Source organism: Zootermopsis nevadensis, unplaced genomic scaffold, assembly GCF_977971745.1.
Source record: "Zootermopsis nevadensis isolate Lab colony 2312 unplaced genomic scaffold, Znev_1.0 Znev_ptg000013l, whole genome shotgun sequence".
NCBI lineage: Eukaryota > Metazoa > Arthropoda > Insecta > Blattodea > Termopsidae > Zootermopsis > Zootermopsis nevadensis.
This window is the reverse complement of record NW_028259145.1, coordinates 6,162,275-6,190,094: the sequence shown is the minus strand read 5'-3', so window position 1 is coordinate 6,190,094 and position 27,820 is coordinate 6,162,275. Positions and strand designations below refer to the sequence as shown.

The 27,820-nt window shown below is 42.9% G+C and overlaps 1 protein-coding gene across 15 annotated transcripts in view; it reads right to left on the bottom strand.

Annotated features, from left to right (window-relative positions):
• Positions 1-27,820, bottom strand: part of Sh (Potassium voltage-gated channel protein Shaker) — a 349,783-nt gene that overhangs the window by 237,145 nt on the left and 84,818 nt on the right. For 9 of the 15 annotated variants that reach the window (XR_015535055.1, XR_015535053.1, XR_015535057.1 and 6 more), the window contains exon 1: positions 19,958-20,658. The exons of 3 other annotated variants lie outside the window; for them this stretch is intronic. Coding sequence is in view for 4 of the 12 variants with exons in the window: in XM_087348515.1 (XP_087204641.1) it covers positions 19,958-20,199 (242 nt within the window). In the remaining 8 variants the exon portion in view is untranslated. Of the gene's footprint in view, positions 1-10,818; positions 10,878-19,957; positions 20,659-27,820 lie in introns of those variants that run through there. 3 more of the 15 variants (XM_087348517.1, XM_087348516.1, XM_022062095.2) reach the window with 3 other exon arrangements.

Sequence of the window (27,820 nt, the reverse complement as noted above, 5' to 3'; positions counted from 1 at the left end):
GTTAAATGATAACTTTGCAGAAGTAATGATAATTATGAATCGTTATATCAGATGCTCAGAGTGATTACCTTCAGCTGGGACGCCGAACAGCGTGACAAACCTATCACGGCAGTGTACCGTCAATGGCTTCCTCGCCAGCACATCAATTCTGACGCATTCGTTACCAGATTTATGTTAACCAATGAGGCTGGGTTTATGCAACATTAAATTCTGAGTCACGACAACGTCCACTTGTGAGCTGAGAACAATCCTCAGGTACGTCATGTTGCAAATCACCGGCGCCAGTTTTACATAAAGGTATCGGCTGGAATAATCGGGGATGATTTACTACTGCCTTTCAAGATACGACGCAGGCTTACAGGTGCATCGTGTATCTGCCAGGGCTGTGGAGTCGGAATCGGTAAAAATGTACCGACTCCGACCTCGATAAAACGCCAGCGGCCTCACGCTTAGGGAAATTCAACGACGCGTTGAGCCACGTGGTGTGGGGATAATGCTTTGTAACTTTGACTCCGGCACCTTAAGAATACAAACTGCCTACAAATCAACCGATTTCTGCAATAACCATTAGACGTATATTTAAATACAGGTTATAAGTCTAAAATGTAGCCTAATGATTCACGTGGTGGTGATGAAATCTCTTATGAAGCCATTTAAGTAGGTTTACTCTTATTAATACATATTGAGCTTTCATGAAGGAGTCGGAGGTTTTAGCACCGACTCCACGGCCATGGTATCTGTGCATTTGTTTCAAGATGACCTACCCCTGCCGCTGGAGAATATTGACCTACGGACACGCAAAAATTTTGTTTCTTCACGAATCATCTCCTCCGCGTGTCTCGGTGCCTTCTTGAACGGCGGAATGCACGAGGTGGAACATAAACATGGCCACCTGGGTAACCTAACCTAAACAGCACAGATTTAATTCTATGGCGGACATATAAAACATACGATTATCACACTCATCAAATACAGACCGAAGAAGACGTTTGGATAGGATTCAAACTCATTTGCAGGTGCTGAATCGACGAATCGAAAGAGTCCTCCAGCCACTGAAGCACGCATCCGAGCGGACTGCGATCATTTTGAGAACCTGATATTACAATTAATTTAAATTATAATTACACCTGTAAAGTTACACCAGCACTGACGCTCGGCATTCCCGCCGTAATCATGAACCTAATTACCCCAAATTTAATCTGTTGAGACACAAACACGGGGTTAGTTTATTTTGTTAATTTAAAAAACCCGCATTTGTGTCCAGAAACTGACACGTCAGTGTCTGTGGCTGCGTCCCTCTTTACCTTGCCGCTTCTCCCATTAACAAGCAATCAGCCACCGATGTCCTCAATAAACAAATGTTAGGTTAGGAAAAGAGAGAAAAGAGTCGAAAGGACTTTTAATGATCTGAAAGGAAAAGGTGTTACAATTTTTTTTAAAAAACCCTTTTGTTCAGTAAATGCAATTAGGAGAACAAGTTAATGAAGGCAGTGATTAAATCTTCAATGAAATTTGAGATTACTACAAAACCCTGCGAAGAACATTCTTGTAGATATCGGCTTTTGGATTTCAACGTCGTGTGAACTTGCAGGCAGGAGCCAGCGTTCTGGACGAACGTGCTGCCTTGATTTTCAGCCCTGAACACGGAGGCAGTATGTTACTCCGAAACAGCTTTGACAGCAGGAGACCAGCGTCGACACATTTACCACCGCGACTCCTCGTTCTGAAACGGCGTGTAGCAGAGTTTCAATGCGTCACGGGTTACTTTGAGGCAATCACCGCCGAACAGCCTCCAAGCCTGTGAGAGGACGGCGCTCATGAAATGAGGAAACGGGGACAGAACAAGTCGGCGGCGTGCGTCGTTCCCTGCGACCTAACCCAACGAAGGGTTAATTTCGCTGTCGTCCTTGAGCGCTACTGGGAATTATTCCCAAGGCAACTCTTTGATCATACCACCAGTCCTAAGCCGACCACTTCGTACAGTGCGCGTAGGATGGGGCTATCAGCATCTTAGAACCACAGAAACAATGACAAATGAAGTCGTAGCAAGACGCAACGGATTAGCGCTGTATTAACAGCGAAACAAATGTAACAAATACGACCATGGTAGAAACAAAATGTCCTCTGGTCCAGGAGATACAAATGACCAGCGGCCAAGAAACTTCATATGAACAGGACGAAACAATAAAGAATCGAATCAGCAAGGGAAAGTGAAGGAACAGATTCAGTTAAACTTCCCCCCCCCCCCCGCCCCGCACTGGGATTAAAACAAATTCAGAGCACCAAGGTATCGATCGTCACAGTTGAGTGGTTAGCACTCTTCTTCGCATTCTAGAAACCAAGTTTCAAATCTCCGTTTACTGACTACGGCTTCTTCTCGTCTTCGTAAATCCCTTCAAGTAGAAGCGATAACATTACTTTAAATCAGGCCACGATTTCTTCCTTTCTAAATCATTACACGCATGCGCATACATTCATACACACGCTGCCTTCCTTATATATCCTCATTTTGGGGATTTGGGAAGAAACATATGAGTGAAATGAAAGGTGATCAATAGCACTATGACAGTTGGAGAAATCGGATCGGCTTTGGTCGTCAGAAGCTTTCCAAAAAATTTCAATGTCTACCCCTTCAGAAGCCGGTACTACGTGATCTTACAATTTATTATACGTCTCTGTGCTTGGAGATTTCTGTTATTTATCCGCACACTTAATGTTTATCGAACACAGACGACATACAGTTCCCCTGACGCACGAAATATCACAAATATGGATCTGTCCACACCATCGCCCATAAAACCACTACGGCACAGCAGATACACAGCCATTAAAATTATCTTTCCTTCCGTTAAACGAAGAGTCCACAAAACCATTCTTGCAGCAACGGAGCTTCTTTAAAGACTTTTTATGGACTCCTCCGTTTTTAAAGGTTCGGTATACGACTGCAGAGACATCAGTTTATCTACCTTTTTACGACAGAAATTTTGTTGGACAACAGTTTTTAATATCGTTGTAAGTGTAATGCACCGGCAAAATTAGGAAATCTCCATTACTCCTTCCTCTATTGCTGGCTATCTGAAACCCTGATTACTACCGTTAGTGATCGCAGAAATCTATCTGCTCACGCATTACCATAATCACAGGGAGCTTGATGTAGAGTTCGTATTGTCTACAGAGGTATTTTTATCAACTAGCCACGCCTGGTCCGGCGCTGTCTTGGTAACCATAATTCCTAAATATATCTTTCTACTATAACAATTTCTGATTCCCCGTTGTCGTCAACCAATTTGTCGGCAAAAAATGACGTCATCAACAAATAACGCCTCATAGCTACGAGATCACCAACTACCAAGCTAGTAGCATGATCACTGCTCCAGAACACAATCAAACACTTGAACAACCCCCCCGGAAGGGGGTTGGTCAAGTGTTTTAACCCCCCATTCCGGGGGGTTAGTTTAGTTTCTTACTCAAGGGTTAAACACTTGAATAAGACACTAAACTAACCCCCCGAAGGGGGATTAGTCTAGTGTCTTACTCAAGATTTTAAAACGCAAGCAACCCCTTCTCGGGGGGGGGGGTTGCGTTTTAAAAACTTGACCCCCCCCCCCCCGAGGAGCTCCGAAAGGAGTGCTCTGCTCTAGTAAAATAAAAATTAAGCAAAGGGCTGAACTCGCTAACACTCGCTGAAATGATTCTCCATGCTATTAGCCTATGTAAAACTAACAGTTCGCACTCATTGCTACTGTGGGGAAATTTTGCAGATGACTAAATTTCTAATCAATCTTTACTGCCCTCGGGCCTAGAAAAAATATTATTCCTGAAAACAAAATTTTCGCCTCGACTCGAACCCAGGAAAGTTTTTAGGTTTGTTCCCATGGTTCCTGTAACTTTTTCGCCGAAACAAACAACTCTTGTCTTCGCGTCGTTCTACCATCGCGATCAGTGTCCGGGGCACAATAAACGCCCTCACTGGGATTCGATCTCAAGACATTTTCAAAAGTTTTGACTTTCGAGTGTTCTCTTTTTTTAGTCTCAAGGAATAAACATGCCAAGATTAGTGAATATACGTTTGTCCTTTCTCTAACTGTAAGAGAAAGTTCAAGCAAACATACACAGCAGCCCAAAATTTCAACTTCACATGTAAGGTTGCTGTTAAAAACTTTCCGTACTAACGAAATTACTGTACAACTTTTTTTATATAAACTCCCGAACACGGCGTTTCATGAATATCCCATCAACCACTGCGACAAACACACAAGTATTTTGTACAAATTTAACTTTTAATTCTTCCGATGACAATTAAAACTGAAATCGCTGGACAATATTTCGCAACTTACACCAATCACGTTAATTGTTCAGACGCGCGAACAAAAATTATTAAATAAAATTTCGTCACAACTGTTCTTTTAAACGGAGAATATTCACAAATCTTATCGGCGAATATTTCTTAACAATACGTGAACAAAAATGTAAATAATTTGTGTGACGTGGCCGTTCAAATCATCCGGAGTGCCGCCAACAATGTTGGTCGTGTGTGAACGCGCGGAAACAATTGTCAAAATGGTTTCACGTCTTCAATGAACGTAAGAATTAGTAGGAGCCATATCACTCTCCCCCCCACCCAAGCGCCTGAGTGGTGTGAAGTGGGACTGCTTTAATTCTTTTATTATTAGGTTATGGTTGCTTCTTCATTAAAACAGTAGACCAAGATATAAAATAACAAAATTTAGTTTAAAATGTCCTTAGCGTCCGTATTGTTGGCCAGAAACAATTGACGACTTGTGTTATTGTTACAATGTGTCATTGGGCGAAGTCAAGAATTGTATTGGAATGATTTGACTAACTGGACGAGGCAGGATTTTATATTCTGCAAACGCACATACACAAAAACATGTTTTATTTTCATACTGAATGCACATGTTCCAGTGGTCTATAAAGCATGCTACTGACGTAACAGTTTTCTCATTGCTTGTATCAATTTTTCTGAAAAACCAATCGAATGCCATCAACTCAGAAAAAGACGAAACCAAATACTGTCTCTGCGCAGACGCAGGAAGATTCCTATTCAAGTGCACCCAATACACTTCTCGCGACAACGAAACTAAATAGACAAGTTCACAAAGTGGATTTGGGCCCGTAGCGTTTCTGCGTCTCTCCATCGCGACGTCTGCACACAATTCGGCGACGTAAGCCCGTGACTGATTCCCCCGACACTTAATTACGTCATCTCAGGCCTGGGTACGGATTGTAACCCTTTTACTCCCAGGCTTTGTAGAGCCATCCGTGCTGCGTCCTCGTGTTTCTGCCTTCGCTGGCGCTCAGAAACGATGGGTTAATTCGAGCAACACTCTTCAGCAGAATTCGTAAATGACGTCACAGTCTCCGTATCACCACCGTTCTTTGAACACACGCGTCCGCGAGTAACTTGCACGATATTCTTACAGAATTTCTGCCCAAAATTTTGTAAGCTTGTTGATTCCGAATCGAGATTATCTGATTTCGCGTGTATTTAAATCTTAAATATCTTATTCCCGAAGCGTCTTGATGAATGCCTGTCTCTTAAAATCAAGCCAACGTACGTCTATCAAAACGTAAATGATCCTCCCTCTCAGCCGAAACGTAAATTTTGTAAGATAATTGCTTCTGTTTCCCTTGTGTTTGTGACTGATTGAATAATTAAAATAGAAGTCGAATTTATCTTCTCATGATCGACTGTTTTCAATTCCCAAGGTCAAGGTAATTGGTTTGGAATTCGTCGTGACGCCACGTCATATACGCGAAATTTCTCGTAAATTCATGACTGTTTGCACAAACGTTCAAGCGGTGCACAACACTAGCGTCACTGTACTGCTCCTTCTAAAATGTTTACTTCCGCGAAAATAATTATTCTGCTCTAAAAATAAAACAACAACATACCGGTTGTGTAATAGTAAAAGACCTAACTATTGGACTATAACTGAGTGTTTGTGATTGCCTAATTATGATACTCCCTCACCGTGCGATTATCAGAGCTTCGTTGTGATTTGGGAAGGTAGTTACATCACCACGATACTGACGAACACCGCTGAACACATTATCACCAGAAACATCGATCGACTTATTAACCAAAGACAATTTAGTTCCCAAGGTCTCTGGATTGAACCTTTTATTTTACTTAAGATAGTGTTAATATTTTAATATTTTCCGTCAAATCACAATTTTAATAAGATAATAAAATATAAAATATTTAAAATATCATTTCACGTTCCGCATCGAATGATCGATTTACAAATTGGAACGTCTCTTACGACATGTTTCGGTTATATTTAACCGTCCTCAGGTATAAATTAGATTGGTAAATTTAAAACTCGAATTACAGTCATTTACAATGTTATGCAGTTCATTGAAATGTTCTTATCAGATTACTCTTATATATTAGAACGAAGGTATTGTTTTTTATATGGCGTGGTTCATCTGATGTTCAATATTAGTCTGTAAAGCAATGATTTAAATAAAACATTAATAAATATGGAGTAATATAGAAAACAAAATGATGGAAGTAAATAAATAGTAGAATGTATAAGTTAAATTAATTAAATAAAACACACCGGTGATGAGTTTATAGAGACATGACGTGTCTGGCGGAAGACATCTAGAAGTATTACTGTGTCGGGTCGAGGTTTAATACTGAATTGCGGTTGCTCGTGGAGTGCGTAGGTGAAAGGAGGTTGTTATGGTTGGGGTCAAGGATCTGGAGGGCATTGAAGATGGGGTTATTAAGAAAAATAAGATAGTGTTTGAAAAATTAATTTCTTTTGGTTAAATTCCCACCGTGACTTTACATGCCCGATAAATAAATTATCAGAAAAAGTAGGACGTTCACTGTTCAGTCGGGTAAAACCACCTGTGCATATTCGACTGGAACTTCGAAGCCTGAAGGCGATCTTCAGAATCTGGTTTAAAATCGGACTAAATAAAACTATTCAAACACTACTTCAGACCGAAAAATATACCTGAGAACTCTTATACTTTGTGACTTCGTGATCTTCATCAAAACTCGTACCAATCACTTTGGTCACCCCTCGTTCACGTGTTACACAGTCATTACTACCAAAATGAGAGAGAAAGAGACAAGGTCTGCGTAATCTGTTACGGTTCAAGCGAAGTCATCGGTTTCATTCACAGTTCCACTGAAACACGACGGTGTTATGTTACAGTGGCTCACCGACAGTTTCGTGTTACAAAAAAACTTTAAAGGGCTCAGAGTTCCGACACTTGAACGCAGCCCTTCGGCGAACAGTGCCTTCAAACGAGAGTCATATAGAACTCTGTCTCTCTCACGTTCCAAGGCATCGAATGTGCGGGCGACGTAATGTAGTGTTACGAAGAGTGATGAAAACGCTTTTTCAAAATGCGTCATCGAACTCTCCTTATAAAATCGATCGGCTGAAAACCGAGTTACGCCAATGAAGGGAACCGGTTCCGATTCGGTGGCAATGAAATACTCAAACACGTCTGAAGACATCTGTTCGTCTCCTGAAAAGTTAGGCTTTCCGCACGAAAACGCTCCTGATAAATGCTACCAGCTACATTAGTCTGGTGTGTGAGGTAGAAATTTACTCATTCATTCGCACAAGGCCTAAAGCGTAATGCAGCGTATGAAGTTCAAGTTTGCTCAACGTCCTGACGGAAAATGTGGTATGAAATACGAACTTCAACGCGACTAGGCTCAGACGACAAAGAACTTTGGTTTTCTAAAAGGAAATTTACAATTATCTTTCATAGTACGTATTGATAAATGTTTAATACCCGCATCTCGTTCCTTCTAAAGAAATGAGATTTTCCCCTGTATTGGAAAAAGTACGTATAATATCACGTAGCCCATTCTAACACATATTTCATTATCGTGTAAACACTAAAACACGGAAAGCTTGTTACTATGTGTCATTTCACATGAGAGCCAAAGGTTAAATTGTGTTTGTGGTATAAACACACACATACACACACATTTCTGTCAGAATTTCAATTCCTATCTAACTAACTAACTAGATGGCTTACCGAACCCGAAGGTTCATCACCGAATTAACCAAAGCCCTCCACCGGGCCCTGTCCTGGGCCAACAAAATCCAGTCTCCTTCAACTCCTATCTCCCATAGATCCCGCCTGAGATTATCCTTCCATCTACGTCTAGGTCTCCCCAGCGGTCTCTTCCCTTCAGGCTTCCCAACCAATACCCGGTGCACACCTCTTGTCCCATCCATGCGCGCTACATGCCCCGCCCATCTCATTCTTCTCGACTTAATCACCCTCACAATACTGGGGGAGCAGTACAGATTTTTAAGCTCGTCATTGTGCAGTTTTCTCCACGCCCCATCGTCTTCCCTCTTAGGCCCAAATATCCTCCTCAACCACCTGCAATCTGTGTTCCTCCCTCTGAGTGAGAGACCATGTTTCGCACCCATACAAAACGACAGGCAAAATTATTGTTTTGTATACTTTAATTTTCAGGTTCTTAGAAATCAGACGGGAAGACAAAATATTTTGAACTGAGAAGTAGCAAGCATTTTCGGAATTTAGTCTCCTCCCAACTTCCTCACAAGTATCATTTTGATTTGTTATTGTTGCTCCCAAATATTTGAACTTTGTAACCCTTTCAAAGGATTTATTAGCCACCGTAAGACAATTCTGCCCGCCTGTCTTCTGATGACGAGATACTAACATGTATACTTAGTTTTTTCTGAATTTACTTCTAGCCCCACTTGTCTACTAGCCTCTAGTAAAACTTCTGCGTTCCTCTTTATTGTATTCATATCGTCCCCCAATAAATTAACATCATCAGCAAATGCCAATAGCTGAACATTCATTAATACAAGGGTGCACAGCCTTTTTAACCTGGTGCCACGCTCGCCTTTGTTTATGAATACAAGGACAACTTACTGGCACGTCACGTCATCTCGTTAACTAACTCTCCTTTCAAACAGGTTGGCATTACTCGTTAATTTTCGTTAACAGAATCCGCCATTAGCGAGATAGTTTACAATGTTTCTGTTGAGTAATCTTTCTGTAACAGTACATTATTATTATTAAGTAACAGTCTTCATAAAATAGTATTTGTAACTTCATGCACTACTCGTATGATCTCATCTTGACGCTTATTTTGCTAGGCGACATGTTTGGGAAGTATTAATCCATTATCAGTCCAATGTCTGCGTACGCAAACCTTTCTACAATTAAATTGTGATGATTACACAGAGGGTAAGATTACATTTAGCCAACAAATACACAAGACATAAGAACATAAAAATATAAAAATTATATGAAATGCACTCATTAACGTTTTGCCGTGTGGTAGCAGTTGCAACTTTTAGTTGACTTTCAATCTTAAAACTTAAATTAAAAGCGTGCATCGGTCCTGAACGTGAAACATTACGTAACACAACGTCCACATAATTACAACTTCGTTTACAGAACAATTCACGTGAGCGAGTGGATCTTCAGAACTGAACCAGGGCACGAAGTGTTCCAAGTGTCGTTTTGGCACGCGGCTAATTCTTACGCTTTCAATTAAACTTTTAACAAAGACAGCCAAGCAGTCAGATAAAGACTGCCAATGGTCACTGTAAGGCAAAAAGACAGAAAATGAATTCTTAGTTACTCTTTACACTCACCACAACAGAACTGTCTGCGTAGATAGCGACCTGAAGATGGACTAATATGTCCGAAACATGTCGCCTAGCACAATAAACTTCAATACAAGTGAACGAGTGCATCGTGCACAAATCTACAAATAATGATGTATGGAGGAGGTTACATAATAATTTAACATATATTAATAAACAAAATGTATTTCGGAAATAGCTGCTGCACTATGTACTTCAGGGGCAAGGTTTATCTCGGGTACAAAGAAGTAAATGCCCTTTAAAGTGGTGAATAGATGGAAAAAACAGATATTATAATCCGAAACAAAAACGGAAATTGTCTCGTAATTGATACAGCAATACCTGCTCACAGGAATGTGATTAATAAGGAAGCTGAGAAGATCTTGAAATACAAGGACCTTCTCAATGAAGTACAGCGAATGTGGAACGCAAAAGTAATCCTAATAATTATAGGAAAAACTGGAACTGTCTCCAAGTCACTCAGAAAATATTTGGCCAACATTCCGGGCGAACACAACATCGGGGAACTTCAGAAAACTGCCATTTTAGGATCTTCATACATAATTCGAAAGACGCTGTCGTAGAATATGTAGTCATCTCTAACAATAAACTGTATAATACATGTAACACGTGTTAAAAAACAAGTTGTATTTCGGAAATAGCTGCTGCACTGTGTACCTCAGGGGCAAGGTTTGTCTCGGGTACACAGAAGTAATTACCCTATAAAGTGACGAATAGATTGGAAAATAATAATAACGTCTACATGATGCTCCAATACAAGGGTTCAATATTAGGTCTGAGTTCTGCTGTTGTAATTCGCGTGTCTCTCCCAGAGTTTGTCAATAAAACGCGTCCTTCATTAAGTTAAACAAATGACCAGAGCGACAGTTACTGTCATATTTTGACGACAGTGACAAGACATGATCACTGACATCAATTGGCTATTCTTCCGTCAAACGGGGTGACACAACGCAACAAAAACACACGCGAGCCGCACAGAGCACATCGGCGGGGCCGAGGGTTTAGAACCCTTGATTAATCGATCCTGATTGGTTCCCGACACGCAATGTAAAATGCTCCGATTGGACGGAGAAAGTTTCCCTCCGAACAACGAATGGACACACATGCATGCAAAAGCCCAGTGCACACACACAGACATGCAGCTGTCACGCTCGCTCACCTGGCAAGGGCGAACTCGCCGAAGTACTCTGTCATCGCAAACATGGCGGGCTGTCATCCCAAGGAGAGCTTCAGAACACTGGTTGGGAAGAAAAACACTAGAAGAAAATATTTATGAAACACGTAACACTAACTGAGCACTAACGAAGGTTTGTCCGCCAAATGGGGACGGCACTTTTTCACCGCAGCTACTCCAATGTCGCTCCACGAGATGGAACACGCCAGAACACTCATCATCGTAAGATCTCGCCCCCCTGCAAGCTCCCAGCGCTCACACTACTTCATATGTTATTGCTATTATCTTATTGTTCCACCGGGTTCGGCCACACTTTGCCACTACGAGACCCTTGCCCCTGACAGCTAGACTACCGGCCCAGCACCCTGCAGAGGGACTGCAACGGCACGGCACGGCTGCAACAGAGCGACCCAGTTATTCTGAGCTTGCGTGAGTGACCGAAAAGCGATCGTTGGGACCATTCATAAGCACCTGTCGACAGGCAGGCGGAAGTGTAGACACGGCTCCACGCATTCTATACCTCGGCCTAGACGGCGTTCCACAGGGCAATTCTGTCGAAACCATTTCGACGTGGCCGTCCAGGAACAATAAAGCAGCGTCTTAGGACGTTCGATGTTCATGAAGGTGTGACTTCACATTGCAGCTGCTGCGTCATGCATTATTACGGTAGGAACCAACGTTTCGCAGATACATGCTGCCTCCATCGTCAGGGCTGGAGTCGTTTTAGACGTGAAGACGCAGTCAGCATGTACTTGTCAGAGTGATGGTGTCTGAAACGTCTTTCCATGACAGAGAGTACGCAAATATGGAACAGAAGCCTTCTTAAGAAGATGACCGCTGGGGAGACCTAGACGTAGATGGGAGGATAATGTCAGGCGGGATCTATGGGAGATAGGAGTTGAAGGAGACTGGATTTTGTTGGCCCAGGACAGGGTCCGGTGGAGGGCTTTGGTTAATTCGGTGATGAACCTTCGGGTTCTGTAAGCCATCTAGTTAGTTAGATACGTCCCAGGAAGCTGTAATGCTGACACGTAGCATCGCTTCGGGAGGCATTTTTTTCGCATAAATTTAGGTGGAGATGCATGTGACGTCATATCGACGTGTCTGTTTATATTAATTCGGTTGGAAATTGCTAAGAGCCAGCCGATTGTTGGCTGTTAATTTAGTTAAATAGTTTTCGCCGGGCTTTTCCGTCGGTACTACCCGCTTGAACAGAGCACCCCTTTGATGTCCCTGGGATAACAGAGCGACCCCGCTTCGTCTGATCGCTTCTGGCGACATGACCCAGTCACACACCACGTGACCGACTGGTTGCAACGGTTGCAAGATGGCCACCAGCGTGTTAGTGTGAACATCGGCCCAGGCCAAAAAACGGTTACAGAACTACATACCCAGAATTCCCACAGAAAAGTACAATTCTGTCTACGCTCGTACGTCGTACTTTCCTTTAGAAAAAAATAGTATTTCGATACACAAATATAAAGGCAAGAATCACAATTACGATCCCGAAAGCCAATGTGGGCAGCTGTTCTTGAAAGATGACAACAATGAAGACATTTCCTCCTACAGTTCCAATATAATTTCACATAAGTCGGTGCTGCACGTGAGCGCTTTGCGTTTAGCCAATCGGAAGGCCCCGCGGTCATTGATCGTAGCGCCACGCCTCGGGGGCCACGAGAAGCGAATGGAACTCGGCTCGGAAATTAAACTTCGGCGGGAAAATCCAGTCGTAAAGACAGAATATCTACCATTTCTTTTCCTACCCAAAGCGAAATTTAAGTGAATCTGATTTTTATCCAAGCTACAATTTCAAATGGTACAAAACTTAATTAAGAATGCGAAGTTCTTATCACTACTGAGAGGGTGTTTCTGAGGGAGGGAGAGAGTGAGATGCGGACAGACGGAAGGGGAGGGCAGAACAGAGCGGTTATATCAAATGACACCAGACGGCGCAGTCAGCAGTAAAATGCAGTACAGGAATCGCGTAACTTAACACAGAAATTATTTTTCTTTGCGCTTTTGATACACAGCAAAAACATCGCACTTCGTAGTGTCCATACAGTGCATTAGGCCCTTTCAAAAATACATATTAACTGCACACATTTTCTTTTCAAAATAGTGAATGTGAGCCAATTTCGGCCGAAATGAGAGTCTGAATCAGATCGGAAGTTTTGGTGGAAAATATCACCAAACTTTAACGCACGTAGATCATAAATCTTAAGATAAAGATCTTAAAACCTTTATAGTAATATATAAGAAGAATAGACATGTCAGATGTAATGTAAAAAGGATTAAAATCTTCCATTTCCTCCATGAGAACTAATTTCTGCCTCGAGACCAAACAGAGTCTCCGTGGTAAATCTCTTTACCACTTCCTAGGCACTGAATCCGGCAAAAACTTTGTCTGATGATTTATTATTTTCAATGAACCAACCTTCCTCAGCACTGTAAACTTCAGATGGTTTGTCAGGTAAATTTTAACCAGCAAGTTCCTTACGGGTCAGGCCAGCGTTTCTGGAGAAGTGCATTGTCTGTGTCAGTCTCCGTGTATGTTAACACATTTATTGATTTTAATTACTTGAATTATCTTTAGCGGGCATGGAAACGTCACGTTCGGCGAACTGACAGAAATGTTCTTCTCCAAGAGCCCGTGCAGCCTGGTAGAAGTTCAACGACGTTTCAGAGGTCACTGCTTCTGTTAGTACGAAGTTATAGTTTCCAAATACGCAGACGCAACAGATTATCTATCACTGCAACTTAAAAATAATAAGATTCCGTGACTCGATTCTCACGACTTTGCCATACTATTTCAAAAATGTCGCGTTGTCTACGTCAAAAGTAAAGCCGCTGGGGAAATAATGTTTTTGGCATAGGAAATACATTTTTCTCTTACCACCGCTTCTGACGGTCCTCAGACACACAGATTCGTCCCGACTACAATACTTGCTGAGACGCTGGTGACGTCATGATTTGCCCTCTGAGACTGTGACCGTCCAAGCGTTGGCGAGTGCATCAAGTTTGTGTTGTGAGTGGTGCAAATGCGAACAGCGAACAAGCGTGACCTAAGTGCAGAACTGGATTGTAAGACGCTTGTTCCGACCTCCGTCAGGAACATACTGTTGCATGGCTCTCGACTGACCCCAAGCGACGAAACAAAATTCTATGAAAAACTTACCTTCAGTCATAAGATAGTGTAGTTGCGTCATATTGTGACTTATTAAATTAAAATTAAATTATTTGGTTATTCCGTCAAATCACAATGTATTTAAAATAAGATAATTAAAATAATTAAAATATCATTCTGTGTTCCATATCGAATAATCGATTTACAATTGGAACAGTTACAACATGTTTCGGTTTTATTAAACCATCATCAGGTGTAAAATTATATTAAATTTAAAACTCAATTACAATTTTTTAAAATTTTTCGTAGTGTAGTTTTTTGGAGATCGTGTCCAGATATTTTCATATAATGGATCAACTTTATTGTTTGAAGTGATGCTTTTGATGTTTACATCGGTCTGTGAAGTAAATGATTCAAAGAAACATTAATGAATATGGATGAATATAGAAAACAACTAAATAAATAAATAAATAAATAATATTATAAGGAAAGTAAAATAAACATACCAGAGATGAAATAGTAGACAACACAGTTGTGTCTGGAGGTAAATCGATTATTCGATATGGAACACAGAATGATATTTTAATTATTTTAATTATCTTATTTTAAATACATTGTGATTTGACGGAATAACCAAATAATTTAATTCTAATTTACCTTCAGTCAATTGAATGCAATTAACAGAGGTGTCTGAAATGGTTGTGCAATAAACTTGGCCGTGACGTAATTTGTATGAGGATTTGAGAACACGCCCGTCGGATTTCGTAAATCGCAATGCAGTGCCTTCATCAACTGTCGAGTTCATTCATTTATTATTCGAGCACATGGCATATGGCGATCAGACAGGATGTGGCCCTAACGGGACAACCTCACACCCCGTTTCCAAGCGCAGTACAAATTAAGGCGGGAGTATTAATTAACAGAAACAAAGTATATAAATATTCTGAATTTTAACGGAATGCAATAAAACAGAAAAAACAGGGGGCACATGGTGATGTAGAGAAGTATCACCATTATGTCGTAACGCCGGGGAGAACAAAACAAATACAAGTGAATCCCTCGAAAACCGGTGAGGAGTAAACCACCCCTCATAACAAAACGCGGAAAAATAAAAACAAAGAAACGAATTTATAAATTACCCGGTGGGCGTCGTGGCGTCGGGTCAACACCGGCGCATAATATTTCCCCGGATCCGAAATGAAACTCAGAGAACAAAACAAAACAGAATTTCAACAACATATTTTCCGGACAGAAACCTGCACAGTAACGGCCTTTCAGTTCCCAAAGAAAGTTTTTTTAGGTACTCACAGAGACAAGTCAATTGTAGCTACGCGGGATACGAATCTAGCAGGGAAATTTCGTGTTTAGTACAGCCAAAAAAAACGTTCTCCTTCTTAAAGTCTGGATACAATTTGAACAAACTACAGACCGATATAGTGAGCCGGGATAGCTCAGTCAGTATAGTGACTAGCTACGGGCTGGACGACCGGGGTTCGATCCCCGACGGGGGGCAGAGGATTTTTCCTCTAGCCTCTGCGTCCAGACCGGCTCTGGGGCCCACCCAGCCTCCTCTACAATGGGTACCGGGGTCCTTTCCCGAGGGTAAAGCCGACCGGGGCGTGATACTGACCACTCACCCCCATCTAGTGCCGAGGTCAAGGAAGAGAGGAGCTATACCTCCACTCACCCCAAACTCCTACATGGCGTATAGTGGGACAAACTTTACTTTACTTTTTACAGACCGATATAAAGTTAACTTCTCATGACCACAGCCTCTTAATGAAGGAGAGCCCGAAGAGGTGACCGGCCGACCGGTAACGTCGTGTGTGGGGGGCACTATGGCTCGTAGTCACTTCGGGTAACGAACGCATGCAGGGTGTACAACCCTCCAGGTACAAATTCCCTACCTGAGCAGAGCTAAACTGTTCGCATGAATACGATGGCGATACTACGTGTCCTAAAGCGCAAAGGCCTATTGGTGCGTTTCTCGTGTGTAAAGGACGACCCAGGGCCCTCACTCAGAGTGTTGATCTGTGCTAGAACGGGATTCTCGAGCTGGTACTGCAGCAGACAGGTACGACGTTGTTTGGAGCACGAAACAGACAAATCCGTAGTTACCTCATTCGAAAACCGGACTTTGGAGTCTGAAGTCATTACCAACTTTGATGACTTTGGCGGGAAATAAAGTATACTTCAGCAAGACATCTTAACTGGTTCTGGTCTTGCAGATTCGTTATATTTTAATTAACTTCAAACTGAGTATGAAACCAAATTCTGTTTTTACTTACTTACACGTTCACTTTTCATTACGGCACTTGAACAGTATTGTTTGTATAAGGGGTTAGGACCGGCATACATTTGTATTCACTTTACAAATAATAATTTCATTAAAACGATTCCATACATACGATCAGTGACAGATGGCAGCAGGGAAATGGCGTCATCAACCATCGCAAAGGAACATGGGTAATGGCATCATCACAGGGAATTAACCTCCCACCTCACGAGTTTCAGCATTCGTTACGTTGGTATAACCGACAGTAGGAAATTTTTAAACATGTGTTTGGGGTAGCTTTCAATGGCACGACGTCCACGCCAAATATAATTAAAATCCATTCAGCCGTTCTCGAATTACTGTCTGAAAACAGACGGTCAACGCGGTCGACGTTCTCATCAGTCACCGCAGGGGATCATTGCAATGGCGTTATATCATTTCCATCTCGCAAGTTTGAGCATCCGCAATGTTTACATTACCGATTCTGGGAGACTGAAAAGCACTGGTTTGGACAAGTTTGTTATCGCCAGCCTCCACAACAAATTTAATTAAAATCCATTCAGGCTTTCTGGAATTAGCATGCAGTTTGTAAGACGATAAATAGATGACAGCACATTTTCTGCTGAAAGAGACACAGACGGGGAGAAAACACGCAAAATGAATTTTTCACTAATGATAAAGCTTAAAGAGCACACCTAAGATGTAAATGTAAGCACCGAATATTTTAAGAATTACAAATTAGATAATTTCCTTTCACTTTCCTACAAATTACGAATCTATTAAATATCCAGTTCTTGTAGACAGTGTCTCAATTCACGAAAAGAGTAAAGCTGTTATGAAGACGGTGTTGATAAAACCCTTTTCCTAGGCGGAGAGTCTGTCCGACTGCACATTAACTTCCAGTGCTTATAATGTTCGTGGCCAACAGTGGTGATAAAAGGTCGTGGAGTGAAGTGGCGTTTCAGAGGGTGTGAAGTCTGTCTCAGGATGAAGCTTAGTGTAAACATGGTAATGAGTATCTGAGTTCTATAAAAGGGGATGGGGGAGAATTTATTAACCAGCTGACCTACTATAATCTGCTCTGTGGTACTGGCTAGATGCAAGAACGATAATGGCGTGGATCTGCGAAAAGTGACGATAAATCGCGGTCGCTATAATTTTTTATAGCTTCGGACGCAGGTTATTATGGTTCTGTTTTCTACGAACTCGTATTTCAACATAATAATACAGATTATTACTGCAATCTGTACCATTACTAAAAGCAATCAAAATAAGATAGACAGGGCATGTACATCGCATCGAGAATGATGTATTTACGCATAATTTTGTTACAAATAGCCCACAATTTAAAAGTGTATCATAAGGTGATCGTATTTGACACTGTAAGATTCATGTGGCCTTGAACTGGGTGGACCATTTGCTGGCTTCTTCCAGCGATAAACCAGTAGCAGAGTGACCATTCGTCCCTGTGCACTTGGCTGACCGTCGGTCGCGAAGTCTCTCTGTGGACACAACGTGTCGTGTGACGACGCGCATCCCGGGTTGAGACACGCACCAACGCATTGCAGCCAACATCATAAACACAACGGGCTCTGCTGTTATACTGCCCGGTTGACAAGGCAGCACAGAATTCTCACTGCTAAAAAGTGCCTCACCACAGTCGATTTTCTGTCAAATTCCACGCAGTTTTGAGGTTATTAAATTCCATATCGATCCAATCGCCAGGGCGTAGTGCTGTTTCTTTTAAAATACCACTGAGGTCATCCTCTTTCATTACGTTTTCTGAGCAGTCTGAGTTACGTATCGTCGCCACAAACCTACTTACCTGATGAGAAATTCTCCTTTGGCCGGGAAGAGGTGGGGGGGGGGGGGGCAAGTCCGCCAGAGTACTCAAGTACCCCTAGGCCAGTTCTCGCTCCAGTGTTTCGATCGACCGTCGTGCAGTTGGTACGCCTGCATAACACTCGCTTACTTCGGGACGCACCTGTTCGCGTCCCTGCGCTATACCACGAAGAGCGGGCTCCGTGCACGAATAAACCTACGTCACAACTGGCTAGTACTTGCACTATATGCAAGATCTAAAACCGTGACCAAGTCTGTCTGCCTCTCCGTTTGTCCGAGTGATTCAAGTCGAGAATCGCTAGACAGATTTTGACGAAATTTGGTATGAACGTCATGTCACTGAATCTCGTCTAACTCGTACTTCTTAGTTTCTTACAATCTGTTATACAAAACACAGGGGTCGTGCGAAGTTTTGAGGTGGGAACGACATTAGCGCTACTTAATACTGGCTAATGTATGTTATAAGGTAACAGATTTTTTTACAAATAAGCATCTCTGCTACAGTCATAATTTGTACAGTGTGAAAAAGAAATATGGCGATCACCCGCACGCGAGTCCAATATCCCGCCACATAGCGCACTCACATGGATGCGTTGTGAGAAATTTACGGTACTTAAAGATCACATCACGTAATTCTTAAAGTCTGTAATTAATGTTGTGAAAAGAGGACGAGAAACTATCTTTTACGAAAATATTTATTTAAAATTCAAATGCACAAAAAATTTATGAACTAGTTTGAAATATATATTATGTTCTATGTACAGTCAATTTCTGATCAATAAATGAACTACTGGAAAAAAAATAAAACAGCGTTTAAAAATATATTAATGTATTTCAGTGGTAATAGCCATGATCATGGTGACAGCTGAGAAAATGGATTTCCGTCCTTTGTTTTAATTTGTTGGTAACAAGATGAATACGTTCAAGGGTTACGTTGGCGAGACGTGTTCAGGTCGCCGCTTATGAAGACGACTGCGTCTTATATGAATGACGAACATTTGTATGTCAGTCAGGCGCATTTAGAATGCAAAGGTGCAAATTCCGTGGACTCCGGTGCGACTGAAGTCCAGTCTCCTACTAGCAAGCAATGCGTTATATACAACAGCGATGCAGCCATTACAAAAGGCAAGTCTTCTGGTATTCCATTGGACTCGTAAAATAATTGTTCAACAAGGCACAACACAGCATATTTGCGTAGCTCTACTAGACAGCAAAAGGCAGCTTGAGGCTCCTCTCGGCTTGCCACACCCTTAGGCAAGGGCAAGTACCAACATCCAGCTGCAAGCAACAGGCACACATAAAGCAAAGTCGGTTTATGTTGGCAGCTCCGTTTCTCCAGACAATCACGTGGCGGAACCGGGAGTTCGAATATCTGCTGCGAGCTGTGACACTGGGTTTGAGAGTAAAGAAAGCGACACACATTCATTGCATTTAATTAAGCTTGGCCTTGCAGTGGCGCGAGAGATACAAATCACAAACCAGCAAGGATTGTGTGCACCAAAGTGTTTTTCACAGGGGCGTAGGCGTCTGTAGTGACGAGAGGAGCGCAGAGGTAGGTGGAGGGAGGTGACCATGAAGGTGCCGTCGGTCTTTTATTTATCAGGTCATACATTTATTTATTTAAGTTATACATTCAGTAAGCGACACGCAACAGCAGTTTCGTCCAGTACGGGGTGCAGAGGCAGTGCAAATGGTGCAGCGCGGTGTTGAATGATCATTACCATGACAACTAGCACAGCAACAAAGCGATGAAGATTGCGGTAACAGACAGAGAGCGTTGCAAGCCATGTGACGGGTCTTGCAGTGTTTATGAACAGTTGCATTTGTTTACTGATGTCCCATTTTTATCTTTTGTGGTTTCCACACACACTGTTGCGCCTTACCTCTTCCTGATTCTTCTCGGACGGTGGTACTCCCCATTGATGCCGCCGTCGTCAAATGCCCCGCCAGCAGCACCCCGTTTCCTGGGACGGTACTGTGGCATCTTAGAAGCCTTCTTTTCCTTCTTGCTAGTGGTACTTGCCTTCTGATTCTGGTAATGCTGAGGTTCAATATAATGGCTTAGGTTCACGTGGCAAGAGTTTTCCGCGCTCAGCTCGGACGAACCAGACCCCGGTCCACCCATTCACACCCGCGCAAGACGCCGAGGGCACAACAAATCAACGGGAATCGGGAAAGGGGTGGGGAAAGGGAGGACGAGGTGGTTATGCGTTTTCTTTGTGTCTGATCCGTTCTTGCGGCACACGCCTCTGTATTTTTGCCTTGACAGCCCGCCTGCCTGCCACACTGTGCGCTTCGCTCTTCCCCTACAGCCAAACACGGTACTTCGCCAATCGATACTCTCCTCCAGCCGACGTCGCCGTGGCAGCAATGATCGTGCGTCCTTGTGCCAGCGAGGACACCTACTGAGAGCGAGGGAACCACTCACTCACCTACTGCCAGACTTCGTGGCGACGACACGACCGCAAGACCAGCGCGTGTGTCCGTCGTCCGTCGACAGGCGCAACTGGACTCCGGGTGATTCTCGCACGAACAAGTGAAACGTTCTGCCACTACAAGCGTGAGTCCTGTCGCTGATGCACGGTCAAACCCGTTTCAGCACAGCTATGGCACGAATGAAAGTAAAGAAGTATTTTGAACCTAAATAATAATCTACGACGCTACATATTTCGTTCTTCGACGGTCCGTCACAAACCTGACTGAATTTCAGAAAAATCACCGTCTCAAATCCTGGGGAATCCCACCCTTCAATGTACAATTATTTTTGAAGAGCAGTGGCACAGGAGACGGACGAGTGTCCTTGAAATTCTCGAAGAGTTAGACTGAAAATGTTTGCCAGGGCAGTGTCACATTCAGCCTAGACGTCATTAAATTTCTACAATATCCCACTGTAACCCTCGCTTAAACGGTGTTGAACAAGGAGATCAAATATTACCCAGTTACTGATATCCTTAGCAACATCAGTTTAATGCAAATGACAAGAGGACCAGAGCTACGCCGTTGAAGGCAGCGCTCACCAAAGAGCGTTTAGAGAACGTTTAGCACGTCACGGAGAAAATAAAGAAATTATTTGACTCGATCGAAGATTAAACCAAAGGCAATTAGATTGGAACTGACCTATCTTCACGTAACTTAAAACTTAAAGTCCCCGCGCGCAGACAAACACAACAGAAACACCGCGTAAAACGTAAAGTGAGTTTTTAGCGCCACACTCCGGTCGCTTTAACCCCGGTACGAATTGGACAAAATGCCGGCAGTGGGCCCACATTTCATACACAAAAAACGTCTCCCGTACAACCGTCGGTTGTACAGCCCGCTACTATGTCGCACGTCATAGTCATTGCTGTAACTGATGAAGTGAGTACGTAACAGACTGTGTGGCACATCTTTGAACTTCAATTCAATTTCAAACTGAAAACTATCGCATTATCTGTTTAATTCTATACATATCTGCTTTGCACTGGGCTTACTCTGGTGGATCTGAACAGTGTGTGTGCGTGGTTGCTCACTAAAATTAGTCTTAACCGGTAACTTCTGTTTACAGCCTAGATTCGAACTGTTGAAGACGTGGGTTAATCCGTAAGTAACGGGTTCAATAATTTTTGTATAAGATAGTTGGGTATTATGTTTTAATACGTGTATCTGCGTCACATTTAAATATTACGACAGTTATAAATACAAAACACATGGAGAACGCAGCTGTGAAATAAGGAATACATACAAAAGTTTGATCAGGAAACCTGATGGAATACAGGCAGACCTAGAGATCGATTGTATTACAATGATGGTACAACGAATCTTAAACAAGTAACCAGTTAGCCTATGAAACGGATTCATATCGTCGAGGATCGCTGCGATGGCAGAATGCTACGAAGTCATTAACGCATCTCCAGGTTTCATAAAAACAGACAATTTCCTGGTCGGGTAAGCGAACACGAGCTTTTGAATAAAGATTCTACTCCACGCAGTTTTGTTTTAAATACGTAACCAAATGCACGTAAGCACTGACAGGCTGACAAGGAATGACAAAGTCCTGTTTGTGCTCAACTATGAAATTTATTAGATATTCGCGTGCAATTCTACAACTTCTGGGAGTACCACTGCCTTTCAAAGTTTTTCCTTATTGGGCAAGATCAAAGAACATGTTTTTGAAGTCTGATGAGTATGTGAACTGAAACTTTCACGGCGCGATAAAATCTTCTATCGCAGTCAACTTCGGAGTAGAAACGGCTGATCGCCTGATTAGCATCACATTCAAAACGCACACACGAAGGAAATTAGGGAGAAGTTCAAGGAGTGATACCACAGAATGCTTTTGCGGGAGAATTTGCTTGCTTTCACAAAGACCTCCTTACAATTTTGGAATCCCAAATCAACTAACTATGCGCCCAGTCGCAGCCAACCAATTTGACTACCGGGCTAAGTTGGTCAGGGCTCTGCGTGGCCGTGTCCCGCCGCTGGCAGATCATGAGAGGCGAACAGTCCGACGGCGTGCGATTCACGAGGAAACTGTCAAAATCAAACACGGATAATCGTTTCCAGCTGTTACAGTAACGTCAACCCATGAAGCAGAGACTTCATGAAAAGCTAACAGTCGTTCGGGTTAGTCAAGAAATCTCCCGTCTTTTAAGGAACGCAAATGATCATTAGCGGCTTCACGAGGGCCCACGATGTGCCGACGCAGGCCCGCGAAAAGTTTTATTGTTATACCCGAGATGAGAAATTGGCAGTGTCTGCGACTAGCGTCCTCCGTCCTCAACCGGAGGACGCTAGTCGCGACAGTGGCAAATGACCCACTCAACGTAACACGTTTATTGCTTTCCACCCAGCAGACTAGAGCAGCGGTAACGATTGAGACTTTCATTCAGGAGGCAGGGTACCCGCGGCACGAACATAAGCTGAACTGAGACGATCTGTACATCTCGATACGGAGTGTCGAAGTTAAAATATTCAGTAAAAAAGTTTCTTAAATGACGAGTGTCCTTCTGACGAAAGAAATTCAAGTATGCGTTCGCAGTAACAACGATGTCAAAGTCCCAAAGCAGCTGCATTGCTAGTGTGACCGAAGAACATCTTATGCGCCCATCCATGTCTGTCTGTCTGCCTACCACTTCAGGCCAGATCAGATAAAATGACAACAAACATGTCATGTGGCACGAAGCACGTCTTTGAAATGTCAGTATTTTCTGTTCGTAATCAAAAAAGTGCTTCACAATGAAATTTTTCTTCTGAATCGTTTTGTACATTTAATTTTAGAGCCAGAAATCTCTCATTATTCGGTATTCAATGTATTAAATACATAGCAAAAGTGAGTTTTGCACTTTCGTAGACTTGTAATTAGTTCTGAAACATCTAACGAGTTTTAACAAAATTCGGTGTGTTAAGCATGCAAGGTGTCCGCCTTCCTTCAATACATTTCTTTCTCTTTACAGATGAGTTGACCTTGAAATTCTGAAGTCGTCGTACCACGCGGTGTGATCCATAACGGAAAAGAACGTTCCAGAGACATGCAACCACACACAAGCCCATGAGTAATCGCATCTTTGTGGCGCCAGACTGCAGTCAGTTTACACATAAATGTACCATTTCTTCGTCCTAGAGTTTCCTTTAACGATCAAGATACTTAATGGTTACGCCGGCCTCAAAATCCTCTTTCCAGACCCCTTTAGTTCGTTTATACTTCGCGGTCCAAGCTTAACAACAGCCGCGAAGCGACGACTTACGATTTCACAATCGTGGATCAAGCACCACCCCCCCCCCAACCCCCGGGTAATGCAAATGCTGACTGCAACACGACACAACGTTAATGTAGGTCGATCGCATGAAGGCGATACGGCGAAGGCGTGCGGAGCAGCGGTTGTCACACAAGGTCGTGACTCTCCCGTTGAATTTGGTCAAAACCCCTGGAAACTTTCAGTGTTAGTTTGCGCATAAGTTTAGCGTCCTGAAGATGCCTGTCTTCTAGGATGTCGCGACGTGTAGCCTGTCATAAATTCACCGACGTTGCAGAGGTGCTTCATTAGGCCCAGTAAACTTCTGCCAGACTACGCGGACATCACAGAAAGAAGTTCGCTTTCCGTCAGTATTTTATTTCTGGAGGACCATCTATCGTAAACCTGATCGCGCCGAACACTTCCAACATTTTTAGATTGCTTCACGAGCTAGAAATCCATTTTTACACGACTGCACAATTCACGTCTTGCTGTGTCAGATTTTACTAACGATCTGAGACCACAGCCAGTCTGGAGTAATCAGAGCTTAAACACGTGTGTTTTCAATTTCTGCGCCCCAATGTTATTTAAGCCGCTAAAAAATCACGCCGACATCCGAAACAGTGGAGTGGCGGGGCAGTTTCATTCAAAACAACACGTGCAGCAACCTCTTTCTAAGACTGCCTAATCTTAAGACATCTAAAGTGCAAAATTACTGCCAACTGAACTGTTTTTATTGTATTTTGTAAGGTAAGTAAGTACGTTGAAAATTTCATAAGTTGATAGTCCAGTTTTGGCGTATTACCACGCTTTTTAAGCCCCCAATTTGGCGGGAGAACTGCTACACGTGACATTATCAGCTTAAACAAAATTTAGAGAAATTCTCGGCAATGCCTAATAACTTTCGAATTAAAAGTGTTACCGTTCCACACAGGCACGTGTTTCCATCACTAATAATGCAACGGATGGTAACATATCGTGGCCATGAATGGGCTGACCCTGTTAAGGAGACGTCAGCATCTTTTTCGTGTCCTGGTTGTGCCATTCTCCTAGAGAGAGAGCACGCGAAGCAACCAAAAATGAACACTTCTTGTGTTCTCATTAATGTAGCTGAGAGTAATCTGCTCTGCAGATGTTTTTGTATAGACTTTTGGTTTCAACTAAACACACTTCAACATTCGAAACTCACTCGCAACAAGCAAAAATCGCTATGATACTCAAAACGGCTACAGCGTCATCTTTAAAATGACAAACACGGTTAAAGGACTTAACGTTACATCAGAAGATGACAGGCATCCTAGAACATACAACTAACTGTACGAAGTGAGTCTTCTCTAGTGGAATTCAAACATCTGCTAACTCCTGTAAACTTTCTTGTGACCTCGTGAAACTTACAAACCACTGCAATTCGTGCTCTCCGTTAACACATTGTAATCTACAGTCGATAAAACATAAATGCGCTTTGACCAATTTCCTCGTATGGAGCGCGTAAGTCCATTTCCGCGTTGGCACGAGACAGCTCAAATCGTTCCAAGTGTCAGCGCAAACATTTCGTAACGACCTACAAATTACAGAATTGCTCACCGCGGGCGAATAACATGCATTTAGACAGAATTCCTACAACCCATGATCTGCACCCCGCCCGCGCGCATCACGAGAAATCCTCTGGCAGCTGGGTGGGCGTGATCGGCCTCCCTCGCGACGCTCACTGTTCGTATAAACGACGCACCGGGATGGAAACTGGCATTAATTTAAAGCTGTAAGTTGTGTTCAGAAAAAAAAATGGCTCGAAGTCAAATTTCGCGGTCCATTTCTAGTGCTGGGTAAAACTGGGTGACGAAGGTTTACAGATTCTGTCCACCATGTGTTATTCCAAAAAACAGTATTTTTTTTTTCGAAAAGTGAATCTGTCTTAGTTTTCCGGAAAGGGAACTGGTACTCTGATTGGTCGATTAGAAAGAGCCAGCTTCAATCACTGGACCACTCAGGCACTGTGACTTGTTTAGAATGCCATAATTTGGACAAAGTCCAAAAGCTCAGTAATCCAGATTGTAATACGTCATCCTCAAAACCGTTCATAATCGACCTGGAGAAACAATTTTCCACGTGTCGTTTAAGGACAGGTTTTGTTTAACGTCTCGCGTCATGAGAACTCAAAAGTCCGACCGTATAATCTGTAGTTGGCCCTTTTCACGTGATCCGAGTCACTTTTCGTCACTCCAGAACCTCCACAAACTTGACCTTCACACTGCGAATGGCTTTGTCCCCAAGACCCTTGGTCCCTATGGACTAACCTAGTGCCGCAGCCGTGGACGAACCTGCTGACTCCACGACAGCTTCGACCGGAGTCCTGAATGTCTCCGATCGCCTACGTCACCAGCTCTCCGGCGGACTGTTGGTTAATCTCCACAAGCGCCTACAGAGATAGGCTGTAGAAACTAGCACACTTCTGGGGAACAACAGCAAACTATTTGTGGCGGCGCCGAGCGTCGTCACAAACTGCTGTTGTTGTGTCTGCATTATGTCGTCCACGTGCATCTTATTTCTATGACAGGTCCATAACCCAACGCCGCCCCGCCCCGCCCCGCCCCACTGATAATGAAGCTTGCTTTGTTGTCTGAATTGAATTTTCCGCTGGATGGTGACGGCTATGAAGTACTTTCTGACGGAAAATCAATGCAGTGAATCAAAAAACCAGGAATGTTCAGAGCCTCAGTGCACTGTACATCCAAGTTGTGGACTCAGCACCTAATAAAATTGAAGATTTGTCAAGAACACTTCAAGCATTTAGGCCGATTAGCCTTTTGAGACGACGGGAAAAGCCCTCCACAACATCAAAACATTCCGTGCAAATCATTCAGGTAACAAATAGTATTTTTTTATTATAAAACCATAAAAAAATAAGTATTTCAGTATTATTCTTCTCACAAGCCGTACTTTGCTTGCAGATGCCTGATTTCTGAGCTATAGCGCCGTGTATCCTGGTATAAGTTTACCGACGTTTCAGAGGTCCTTGCTGCCTCCATAATCAGGGCGATGTATCCCAAGTGGCGATTTCATTTATTTAGTTTTCCGACTAAAACACTGCCTGCCTTTCTCAACCCCCATGCGTGTAGCACGCATGGGGGTTGAGAAAGGCACATCCTCCTCCTTGGTTACATAATCCTTTTTATATGTGGTGAAGAGTTCGATTTATGAATCTTGTCCTCCAGTTTTTGAAGCTTCCATTCACTTCTTGGACAATATATCGTTTTCTCTTCAGCATTTTGTTGCCAAACGCCCTTCATCTGCGTTCTCTTACGACAGTTCAGAGACTAAGTCTCACGCCATCATGAAACAAAGGTTACAATTGTAGTAACGAGGTCACACTAACCAGCCACGGAGCAGACAAACTTTTCTGTTCACTGCATCTGCGGGGTGGACTTCCATTCCGAAGAACCTGCGCGGTGTATTGATCTCCACCCCCAGCGCCGAGACGGACGGCACAGGGCTGCGCGCGTCTGATCACACTCAAAAAACAGCCCTTAGTGGAAACCGACAATTCGTTCTGACCTATGTCACTAGCAACCCCGAGCCAGCCTGAGGGTCAATGCACTGCGCGCACACACACAACACGGATGACAAGCAGACGCCACGCTGGGTTCAAGTAACTGTTTGCATTGTTTGCACGAAATCCGCCAGACGACAGCGCATTGGGGTGTCCGCCCCTTTGCCCGAAGGTCTAAACTCAGAAATTACTGAAACATTTCGGACAAAATTATAATCTAATCTCGAATCACTTCGCTCAGATATAAACACCACTTTAAACAAAGCTCAAACCAGTGTTTATAAATGTAATCCGTAAACGACCCATGATACAAAATATTTGTTGAACAAATGAAATGTACGCAAACACCTTGTGGATCTCAAAGAACATTCCGATTGCGAGGTTTTCAGGTAGCGAACTCGGGGCGGATTGAATATGCCAATACACATCGAATATAGTCAGTGGATCTGTACATCAGATAATGGAGAAAAAAGCTCAACTGGGAATAC